At 41.7% G+C, this 12,107-nt stretch overlaps 2 protein-coding genes across 5 annotated transcripts in view; one reads left to right on the top strand and one right to left on the bottom strand.

The window, feature by feature from the left end:
* The window catches only part of shrprbck1r (sharpin and rbck1 related), an 11,441-nt gene extending 9,979 nt beyond the window's left edge, over positions 1-1,462 (bottom strand). For all 3 annotated transcript variants that reach the window (XM_035519851.1, XM_035519853.1, XM_035519852.1), the window contains exon 1: positions 985-1,462. In XM_035519851.1, coding sequence (XP_035375744.1) covers positions 985-1,248 — 264 coding nt within the window. In that variant the 5' untranslated portion in view covers positions 1,249-1,462. The remainder of the gene's footprint in view (positions 1-984) is intronic.
* maf1b (MAF1 homolog, negative regulator of RNA polymerase III b) lies at positions 1,148-11,036 on the top strand. Of its 2 annotated transcripts, XM_027028249.2 has the most exons (8): positions 4,781-5,287; positions 6,062-6,146; positions 7,871-8,002; positions 8,216-8,378; positions 8,542-8,663; positions 8,833-8,952; positions 9,046-9,147; positions 9,640-11,036. In XM_027028249.2, the coding sequence occupies exons 2-8, from the start codon at positions 6,064-6,066 to the stop codon at positions 9,662-9,664; spliced, it is 747 nt and encodes a 248-aa protein (XP_026884050.1). In that variant the 5' UTR covers positions 4,781-5,287; positions 6,062-6,063; the 3' UTR covers positions 9,665-11,036. The 2 variants fall into 2 exon arrangements, with proteins under 2 accessions (XP_026884051.1, XP_026884050.1); XM_027028250.2 differs by lacking the exons at positions 4,781-5,287; positions 6,062-6,146 and adding an exon at positions 1,148-1,214.
* Positions 11,037-12,107: the final 1,071 nt, after the last annotated feature.

The raw sequence follows: 12,107 nt of genomic DNA, 5'->3' as shown, positions 1-12,107 counted from the left end.
AATAAGATTTGTTACTGAATAATAAAGATTTGGGTATGTAAAACACATGGAAGTTACATATAAGGAATTAATGGAGAAAATTAACAGCTTACTACACTTTTAGGGTTAGAGTTAATATTAATAGCTTACACGAACTTATGTTTGAGTTGGAATACAAACAGCAGCAGTCTTTAGTACAGGTTGACTACCGCGACCTGTTCGTAAGCATTGAGCTCACTTATATCTTGTTTATCTCTGTAAACCATGGGTTAGAATGTCAAAGATCACTGTTAGCGTTGGAAAAGTAAATCAACTTTAACAAACTGTCTGTGGGGATACATGTAATGAACAGTCGTGTATATGGCTACACTCAAAGATTCAGTTATACTATAACAAATGGGAATTCCGCTCTTTGGTGTCAGCCACAAAACCTGTCCCTTTCTGTTGGTGCCAATACTACAGACCATTAACAACTATCAATTCAATTCGGCGATAGTACGACCAACTTAACAATGCAATTTGGTCGTAATAGCTTTGTGTCAAAATCGTCCAGTAAGAGTATATTAGCTACAGTCACATCACTGTTAAGGCTTGAACCCTAGTTAATTACCATGATTAATTACGAGGTCTGGATGGGAAAGTGGACAAGGCAACGCAAGGCAACGCACAACACTTAACTCCCTACTCTTAGATAAACTCTCTAAACTTCAGGTTAATTCCCTACTCTTAGATAAACTCTCTGAACTTCAGGTTAACTCCCTACTCTTAGATATACTCTCTAAACTTCAGGTTAACTCCCTACTCTTAGATAAACTCTCTACACTTAACACGCGAGTAACTTTTAGTTTCGTCTTGGTAACGTAGACGATAATAAAAACACCACGTGACCGCTAGTTTGACTAGAGAAAAACTGTTAGTTATTACAATAAAATATGAAGTGTTGACATTTTGACAATATGTTTTGTGCTCTACAACAATGCCATAGAAAGTGACATTTCATGTTACCACGCTTCCAGCAGCAGCTGCTCCGGCGTGTCTCAGCGCCAGGCGGAATTCCCCTGCCTTCCCCGGGTCCATGCTGAGCTGAAGCCGCACACACTCGCCCCGGGCCGCCGGCACACACAGAGGCCGCATACCGGAGTGACTTACGGAGACCTTCACCGACATCAAAACAGTACTGCATCCGCTCTGAGACGCCTCATAGCCGTGGACAGCTGAGGACGGGCACGGCGGAGGTACGTGTGTCCACCCGCCTGAACTTAGCGACATTACACCGATATAACTTCAGATATACTGTCTTTTCGACCCTTCGATCCAACGGACTACAAGTGGCAGAAATGCTGTAAAATGTTCGGCGACGCTTTGTTATGGACACTTACATAAAATGTGTAGTTTCATTGTTGTAGTTTTTATGCGAGGCGCCAGGAGGCCAGCAGGAAGAAGGACTGCTTTCACTTCGACCAGCCGTACCGCTGCGCCTCCGACGTTGAAGGCTGTGCTTGCATTTCTCATACACACCCCGCCTCTGTCAGGGAGCGTCCCGGTGTGTTTGCATTAATCACACACTCCAACGTTTAGTTTAATAATGACAAGTCAAAATAACGTTTCTTATAACTTCATCCATACTGCCGTGGGGGTTTGTTCTTGCGCACTGTTCTTATGAAGTGTGCAGGGTGTTTTGCTATACGGTTTAAATGCCGTGCACCACTGGCCAATCAAATGTGATAGGAAGTTTAATCACACAAACACATCTACACTGTAATGGTCCGGCGGTAAATACACATAGGTAAACTCCAAGTGGGATACAAAAGAAAAGGTGTTTATTGGCTCCCAGTGTCCTAGTGCAAAAGAAATCCATATCAAATCAAAAAGCAAACAATATATTCAAAAAGAGAACATTTAGTATTTACAAAAAAAATTCCAGCAGTCATAAATTCTCCCATATCAATCAACTTCAAAAACACCCCTCTTGAATTTTCCCTCAGCAGTTTATACAGGGAAAAACAGGAAATTAGGTGATGTCACTTCCTGTCTTTGGGCAGGAAAATTCCCCATAAAAGTCCCCTTCAACACAGACTATGGTTTAATCTACTTTTGTTTTACCGACTTAGTTAAAATATACAAATTTTCCTAGCCAGACAAACATCAAACTCTAATAACATATTAAAGAACAGTGTTGACTCTCACCTACTTACAATACATTTCTCTTCCCCTGCAGGTCCTTACTAAATAACACTTTTTTTCCATGCTAAACACATCACTAAATAAATCACATCAAAAAATTCCTGTGTTAATTTACATGCACACATACATGCATCTCTAATACAGAGTCCATATGACCACACTGTAGTGGAGGTTAGCTCCATCACATACATCTCCTACAATCATACACTCCTATACTCCTAAACTCATTGGCTGTGTCCCAATTGTGTACTACACACTAATACTATAAGGTATATAGTAATATTAATAGTATGGGTTTGGCGAGTTAGTACACAAAATATGAACATGCTAAACTACTTAATGTCATACTAACAGGAAGTGATTAATCGTTGCTATGCCAACATAGGTAATTGTAAGATACAACTTGTTAGAGATTTTCTTTGATGAAATAAAAAATGTAAATTATCTATACTTTTTACCATACTGCTTTACAATGACAGACAGTCCCGTAGAAGTGTGTTGCTTTATTTACTAACCTTACGTGTAGGTTCTAGTTTTTTTAAGCAGTTGTTTTTCTGTGAATTAAACCACAGCCTTCACAAGTTTACAACAGTAAACAGTGATATTTCACATGCAGGGTCTACACTGACGTTAATATCATAACAGAATCCCCCCCCCCCCCCCCCCCCCAGGACTGAGTAGCAAAACATACAACACAGCTGCGTTTAAGGAAAACAGCGAGACCAAAATGAAAGGCAGTTGGGCTCGACAGCGATCCGTCCAAATTACCAATTTACCAATTGCCAAACACTACTACAGCTAGGCTGCTAACCAGCTTAAAGTAACATGCATTAAAACAATATTTCTTACTAAAATAGCTGCAGTTTTAAGGTTTTGTTTTTTAATCTTACTGTTTTTTAGAAAGAAATCCAAGTTGTACTGACATTTATACACCGTTCACTTGCAAATGCCCTCGCTGAACCATCTATGTTGTTCGCTTACTCTCCTACATTCATCTCCTACATTCATAAACACAAATACACTCATCTCCTACTCTCCTTCACTCATACACTCATCTCCTACTCTCCTTCACTCATACACTCATCTCCTACTCTCCTACACACACACACACACGCACACACACACACACACTCATCTCCTACTTTCCTACATTCATACACACACACATACTCATCTCCTACTCTCCTACATTCATATACACACACACATACACCATCTCCTAAATTCATATACACACATACATACACTCATGTCCTACATTCATATACACATACACTCATCTCCTACTCTCCTACATTCATACACACATACACTTCACTCATACACTCATCTCCTACTCTCCTACACACACACACGCACACACACACACACACTCATCTCCTACTCTCCTACATTCATATACACACACATACACTCATCTCCTACATTTATATACACATACACTCATCTCCTACTCTCCTCCATTCATATACACACACACATACACTCATCTTCTACTCTCCTACACACACACACACACACACACACACACTCATCTCCTACTCTCCTACATTCATAAACACAAACACATACACTCATCTCCTACATTCATATACACACACATACACTCATCTCCTACTCTCCTACACACACTCATCTTCTACTCTCCTACACATACTCATCTTCTACTCTCCTACATTCATACACACACACACACACACACACACACACACACACACACACACAACTCCTACTCTCCTACATTCATGTACACACACACATACTCATCTTCTACTCTCCTACACACACACACACACACTCATCTCCAACGCTCCTACATTCATAAACAAAAACATATACACTCATCTCCTACATTCATATACACACACATACACTCATCTCCTACTCTCCTACACACACTCATCTCCTACTCTCCTACATTCATATACACACACATACACTCATCTTCTACTCTCCTACATTCATACACACACACACACACACACACACAATCTCCTACTCTCCTACATTCATATACACACACATACACTCATCTCCTACTCTCCTACATTCATACACACACACATGCATGCATCTCCTACATTCATATACACACATACACTCATCTCCTCCATTCATATACACACACATACACTGATCTCCTACATTAATATATACACACACATACACATACACTCATCTCCTAAATTCATATACACACAGACACATACACTCATCTCCTAAATTAATATATACACACACATACACTCATCTCCTACTCTCCTACATTCATACACACACACATACATGCATCTCCTACATTCATATACACACACATACACTCATCTCCTACATTAATATATACACACACATACACTCATCTCCTAAATTCATATATACATACACATAAACTCATCTCCTAAATTTATACACGCACATACACTCATCTCATACATTAATATATATACACACACATACACATATCTCCTAAATTCATATACACACAGACACATACACTCATCTCCTACATTCATATACACAGACACTCATCTCCTACTCTCCGTCACTCATACACTTATCTCCCTCATAGTAGGTGTGTTCAGTGACTACGTGTTTATTTTCACTAGTTTAGAGGCGGGTCAATTGGTATTATCAGATTTTTCAGACGGTCGCGGACTTCCTTATCCGAAACGGAGCCAAGACATAAAAAATAAGATTACAAGACTCGAAACTGTTTATTTAGCTAGTAACGTTACGCTTGGATGGAAGAACATAGTAAAGCCAGGCTGTTATAATTACGAAGCGTGGCTAACCCAACCTAACTAGTTACTACATCGCTCAAACAAACAAGGGATGGTGCAGGCGAAGTCGTGGGGGAGCCCAATACGATCGCTGGGTTTTATGTCGCATTTAGCTGGGAAAAACGGTTTTTGTATAAAAATAAACACGTGCAGCATATGTCCGTTGCGGCCGTCTAGACTGGGAAAACACTGAATTTTAACTTGCATTGCAACATCGATTTTGGCTGCTGCAATTTGGCAAGTAGGCTACGTTTACCAAGACGGCATAAGTCCAACGTACCAGATGATTTTATTAGCTTGATACCACTCAGTTGGTTTTCTTTATTCTGTTTGCAGACTCTGAGGTAGGTGCAATAACTTGGATACTGTTTCTAAATTTGTCAATTTTGACAATGTTAGTCAGCTAGCTAGCTGGATAAATGTTTCTGTTTTAGCCATTAGCCATTTCACCTCCCCCTCCAACTAAAACAACGTCCTGGTTTAGAAAGAAAAGGCCAGCTAGTTAGCTAGCTTCTTAAAAGTTAGATAGCTAAAACAATGAACGAGCCTTCAAAACATGAGAGTTAAATAAATCACACGACAACGGCTAACGGACGGTAATCTATAGGTTAACCCACCCGTGCTGTAACATAGGCTATCCTAGCAAAGCTAGTTGCCATGGCACCCCACCCTCGCGCTGGCTAGCTAACGTTATCTAGTCGTTAGCTAGCCTAGCTAGGAAACTAAGCATAGATGTGTAGTATAGATAGGTGGAGGTTATACTTACACTGTGTAGGTTATGTTTGTAACATTGTTAAACATTTACGGTAAATTAACAGTAGCTAGCTAGGTTACATATATTACATTTAAATTTTACATTTATGACACAGTCGTAATGAAAATGCTATGAATACTCGAATAGCTCACAGGCACGTTAGCGTTAGCTAACTCTGCTTAGCTAGTGATGTAGCGGTGATAGCGGGCTAGATATCTCCGCTAGGGTAACGTTTCCATTTGTTAATGTTAGCCCTCTTAGTTCAGCTAGCTACTGTCTGTAGTTAGGTGTATGTGAGTGGAAATGCATTAATAACGACTGCCTGCGATCGTAAGTACTCTCACTTTATTGCCTTCACGTTCAGCAATGAAGCTTTTGGAAAATTCGAGTTTTGAAGCGCTCAGTTCCCAGCTGTGTGTCGAAACTGGAGACTCGCACATCCTCGGCAGGTAGATGTTTGTTTCTTCTGTTGTGCCTTTTTCTTGAACATCAAACGCCGAGTGACTGAATAAACATAGTACTATGCACCCCACTATGAAGTTATGTGCACATTACCGAGGGCATTTTCTTAGTCTTTCTCGCTCCCTCTCCACTTGCTCTATGTATGTTTGCGTATTTAAAAATGCCGTTATAGCTGTTTACAAAATTATTACATTTTCAGTACTGACACACGATGCATACAGAATGTAAACTTTGAACAAATTGGGGTGCGTGTGTGGCTTGGTTTGCCACAGAGACAGGCAGTCCTGCCCAGTTTAATGTTTCACTTGTTCTGACTGAGCTAATTCTCTCTGTGAAGGCTTACTTAATTAGCTGAGATGGATCATGGGTGCTAGAACACTATAGGCTATCTAGTAAGCCTACAAACGTTCACTCAGGCTGTGTGTCAACATGCACCCCTGCCATACTCATACCTCTGTGGGGACATGTGCAAGTTCAATCCAGAGAGAAACTCTCTCGACTTGTGGTGTTGGATATGAAAAGGTGCAAAAATGGAAAAATTACCCTAATGCTCTTTACTGTTGCTTTCACAAAAATGTCTTTCCTTTACTTGCTTCCATTAATAGTTGTGGTTAAGTGGTCTGTTTGTGTAGGGGGGTCTGGGCTCATGTAACAGATATGTTATTGATACCCCAGGCTTGTGCTGTGATGTAGACTGTAGTGTCATATAACGTGTGTGTATTCACACACAGAGCTGTGTTCAGTATGAAGGTCAAGGTCGTGCTGTAGCTGGTTTGCTAAGTTTGAGCACAGCTCTCTAATGACCCTGAGACATGGGGCTAGTACCCAGCATTTCCAGAAACATATACAAGCCTGCATGTGCAGGTGAATAGCTGGACTGAAGTCTTTATCCTGCAGTAGAAATGAATTGTTTGCAAAGAATGGATGTAAAAACTACTACATAGTCTCTCTCTCTCTCTCTCTCTCTCTCTCTCTCTCTCAGGACCTGGTGCAAGCTCTACTGTTACACTCTTATATAATTTCTAGAAGACACACACACACACACACACACAAACACTCACTCTCTCTCTCCTGCCTCCCTGTGTATGTGTTATTTCATATGTGTTTCAGATAACGCAGCAGATTAACACCCCAGGCCCTGTAAAAGCATCCAGCTCACGCACCAAACCACAGCAGAAATTTTGCACTTGTTTCTCTTTACAGGAAGCTCTAGTGGTAAATGCCGCCTGCTTATTTGCAAGTGGTGCGATGTTTCATTGGCTCTGTGCTCAGACGTAACTGACTGCTCAGCTGACTGAACACTGGAGTGTGATCTCTGTTGTCTTCAACGGACAAACCCTGTTTAACACAATCTTTTATTTTTTTGTGTAGATTATATAAAGTAGTGTGTGTGTGTGTAGATTGTTGACAGTATGTAAGACTTCACACACCCTGAGCAATAAAGTATGGAGGAACATCCTATAGCTGACTATAATGTCGAGCCTCACTGTGCAGGAAATGGGCTGATGGTGTGTCAGTCATTTGTCAAATTGCTGTATAGCCATTTATAAAAATAATCCAGAACTGAAAATGTTTTTTACACTTTAAAAATTCATCAGTCATTTTGGAAATTGTCAAAAAAAATTTGTCTACCCACAAAATATGTTCCAACACACACATTTTTCTCTCTCTCTCTCTCTCTCTCTCTCTCTCTCTCTCTCTCTCTCTCTAGGATTGAGAGTTACTCGTGTAAGATGGCAGGTGATGATAAGCACATGTTTAAGCAGTTCTGTCAGGAGGGGGAGCCACATGTACTGGAGGCCCTGTCCCCCCCCCAGAGCAGCAGCGCCCCCAGCCCCGGCCTGTGAGAGACACACCCCACTACAGCTTCCCCACGCACACACGCACCCCACTACAGCTACCCCACGCACACACGCTACCCCACGCACACACGCACCCCACTATAGCTTCCCCACGCACACGCACCCCACTACAGCTTCCCCACGCACACACGCACCCCACTACAGCTACCCCACATACAGCTGCCTCAGTTTGTGTGTGTGTTTTTACCCTCTAGTCTGGGGAAGAGTGGAGATGAAGCAGAAAACCCTCTGAGTGACAAGTGTTGCAGGAAGACGCTTTTCTACCTCATCACCACCCTGAACGAGTCTTTCCGCCCCGACTACGACTTCAGTGCCGCCCGTGCTCATGAGTTCAGCCGTGAGCCCAGCCTCAATTGGGTCAGTACTTCATCCAGAACATGCTCGTCTGGTTCATTAGAGTCTATCTGGTCCTCCTCTCGTTCTACAACCTGGTGGAAATTGTGGAAATTTCCCTATTGAGTTGAAGGATACTGTGGGAGAAGAATATGCTCATGCGTGTTGTGCTCTCTGTCTCTCCCAGGTGGCCAATGCTGTGAACAGTAGTTTGTACTCAGCTGTAGGGGAGGAGTTTAACTCCCTGGGCCCAGAGCTTTGGAATGCCATTGACCAGGAGATTAACCTGCAGAGCTGTGATATCTACAGGTGTGTGTCCGCACATGCACAAACATACGTGAGCCAGTGAGTTACACTTGGATGCAGTGCCACTGCTGAGCAACTGACCACTTGACTTAAGGTGTGTGTGTGTGCGTGTGTGTGTGTGTGTGTGTGTGTGTGTGTGTGTGTGTGTGTGTGTGTGTGTGTGTGTGTGTAGCTATAACCCAGACCTGGACTCAGACCCGTTTGGGGAGGAGGGTAGTCTCTGGTCTTTTAACTATTTCTTCTACAACAAGAAACTGAAGCGTATCGTGTTCTTCACCTGTCGCTCTGTGAGGTGAGCATGTGCACAGCAGGTTGTAGAAGCAGAATGTGAGATCAGAGCTTGATTTGTTCGGTGTCTGTATGTAAAATTTGGGTCCCTGTACAGCATCCTCAGTAACTATGGCCGCAGTTGCCTTGACAATGAGCTGGATATGGATCTGGAGGAGGAAGATGAGGTGGATGAAGTGGATGGCGTCTCAGAGGACAGGTGAAGTTATGTGGCTTACTGTCGACAAAGGAAATGCATAAGCCATTCAGGGGTTGGATCTAAACTCTGTGGGGTGGTAGATCTCCAGGAGCGGGGGTGGAGCTAAACTGGAGTGGTAGAGCTCCAGGAGCGGGGGTGGAGCTAAACTTTGTAGGGTGCTAGATCTCCAGGAGTGGGGGTGGAGCTAAACTCTGTAGGGTGCTAGATCTCCAGGAGTGGGGTTAGAGTTAAATTCTGCTTTAGACCATCCACTAGTGAATTGACTTCCATACCAGCTCATGAAATTCCACAGTCCCCTTTTCTCCCTAAAACACCACTAGGTTTCAGTCCCACTCCCCTACTTGAAGATCAGGGAAAATTGTCATGTGTTTGTTCACATTTATGGAAGTATTGATGAGATTGTGTAGCAGTTTTCTGAAAGTTCTTACACATACTCTCATGACTCATAAATAATGTACACTGAATCACATACTCGCTCTATCTCTCTCTTAGGTTCTCCCAAGCTTTGTGTGTGTAGTGTTCTCAGGGACTCTAGCCTGCGCTTCAGCCGTTTCTACTGTATGATTCAGTCTTCTGCATCTGTTGGACATTTTAAATGGCTACTTTTTTAAACTTGGGTTTTCTGTGGGTACGTTTTTTTGATTACTCATTTGGACACTGAGGACCCCTTCTGTCTGTTCTGGGAATGGCAGCATGGTTTGGAGCATCTTTTTGGATGATTCTAGGATGGCTGTTAGGACATACTTCCCCAAGGCCTACAGCTCCTCTCTTAAAGGAGCCTAAGGACCCTCCTTCATTACACAGCTTACAAGTCTTTGGTTTTCCTAGGAAATGATGTCAGGATGATGTCTGAAGTCCACTATGCACCAGCAGTTAGCATCGGAGGGACTAGTTTCGGTTGTATAAAGGCGTCTGCTAAAGTGTGTGCACCCGTCCATTCCTGTGACAGCCCTCTCTGGTTCTGGATTTTACTGGACTTTCTGTCTACACTTTTTAATGTATTTTATCTGTGTTTTAAGTTTTATGATTTCATCTATTAACATCTCACATGGCACTGAAAGCTCCCATTGCTCAACGTGTTGCTGGTGTTTTTCACCGTGTCTTTGGCTGTCTGAAGCAGGCGTCTGGGCACCTGCCTGGCGCCATCGCCCTGCTCCCCGCTCACCCGTGTTTGGAGGCTGGTCCTGTACATGACTGACTGACTGCTGCAGTCTGCACAAGCTCCGCCCATCCAACTCAGGTAGGGGTGCAGCCTACACAAGCTTCACCCCTACCTCTGCGGCAACCTACACAAGGTCTGCCCCTCTACTATTGTCTCCTGCAGCTCAGTAGCGTTGTTGAGGTGTCAGACCTACCTATAAGGCATTGTTGAACACAATTTTAATGTTATGTGGTGGTGATGCAATCACAGTTAAATACGTGCTATGAACTTCAGTATGGAGCTTTAATTACATTTATTTTAGCCATGAATTTTTAAAAGTATTGTTTAACAGATTAAAGTGTTCCGCATTAAACTTTTGTTACGGAACACATGTAATTTTCCAATACAAGGTCTAATTTCTTGAATTACAGTGTAATAGCATCGTTTTGGGAGTATTACAATATTGTAAGTGAACAAGACTTTTAACTTGTAACTTCAGTAGAAGGTGATGGGAGAGTTTACTGCAGTATCTCCCAAACTGATTCCACAGTGCAGAATTTAAGCGTTATTTAAGTTCTTTACACATGTAGTTTCTGATGCTGCACTCTTAGATTATCTGCTCTTTCTCAACATTTCATCTGGTCCACAGCATGGTGTGTTTATATATATTATGTGTATTTGTAAAGTGCAGCACACGTGCTTTCTTGCTCATTAATATGTTCTGTGAATAAAGTTGTTAAAGCCAGCATCCTTTTCACTTTGAGTTAAATAAAATAAATACATTTTTGTAATTTGTCTGAAGAACCTTAGGAACATACCCCAGCAACAAAAGGAAGTCAGAACAAAGTTAAAATATGAGACATTCAAATATATTAAGTAAATTAAACTAACAGCTGTGTATGGCAAGAACAGATGGGTAAATTTGCCATAATTGGACCAGTGGAAATTCTTGCATAGTATAAAAATATTTATTTTTTAAAATTAGTTATTTTTTTAAATGTAATAAATTAATGAAGTGCAGTAGTTGGCAATGCCCAGTTATCCAGACACTGAGGAAGGCAGAGGGCAGTTGATCTGATAAGTTGAAGAAAAATATCTAAGATCCTACCTGAAGCAAGGTATTTCAAGCTGAGCCATACTTGAAATACGAAGTACTCAAGGTATGGAACGAGCTTTGACCATTGACCTCATGTATGAAGGGGCTGGTCCATTTTTGGCTTTGTAGGTAAGCATCAAGGTTTTAAATCTGATGCGTGCAGCTACAGGGAGCCAATGAAGGGAGCACAGCAGTGGAGTAGCATGTGAACTTCAGAAGATTGAAGACCAAGTTTGGTTTATTTGTCACATACATAGTCATACACAGTATAACTCACAGTGAAATGGTTGAGAGTGCTCTGTCCAAACAGGAAAAAAAACAGGGGTGCATAGAGAAATATAGATATTCTATATATGTGAAATATATATATACAAAGAGAAATATATATATTCTATGTATGTACAAAATATATTAACAATGTATGTACAATATATGTATATTATGATTATAGCTGCTGAAAGGTCTGAAAGGTCTAGAAGCATCAAAACAGATGACATTTTGCTATCTTTAGCAACATTAAGTTTCTCCATCACTGCTATGGGGGCAGACTGATTGGGATCATGCAGCTGGTTCTGGGTGAGAAAAAGAGACAATTGATTATAAACTGCTCGTTTGAGGGCTTTTGAGAGGAAAGTGAGAAATGATACCGGTCTGTAGTTGGCAATGTTGGAGCCATCAAGTGTGGCCTTCTTGAGGATTGGTACCACCCTGGCGGTTTTGAAT

This window comes from Electrophorus electricus, chromosome 19 (assembly GCF_013358815.1).
Source record: "Electrophorus electricus isolate fEleEle1 chromosome 19, fEleEle1.pri, whole genome shotgun sequence".
In the NCBI taxonomy this organism is placed as follows: Eukaryota; Metazoa; Chordata; class Actinopteri; order Gymnotiformes; family Gymnotidae; genus Electrophorus; species Electrophorus electricus.
Note: the sequence above shows the minus strand (reverse complement) of the source record. Positions and strands in the feature narration are given on the sequence as shown.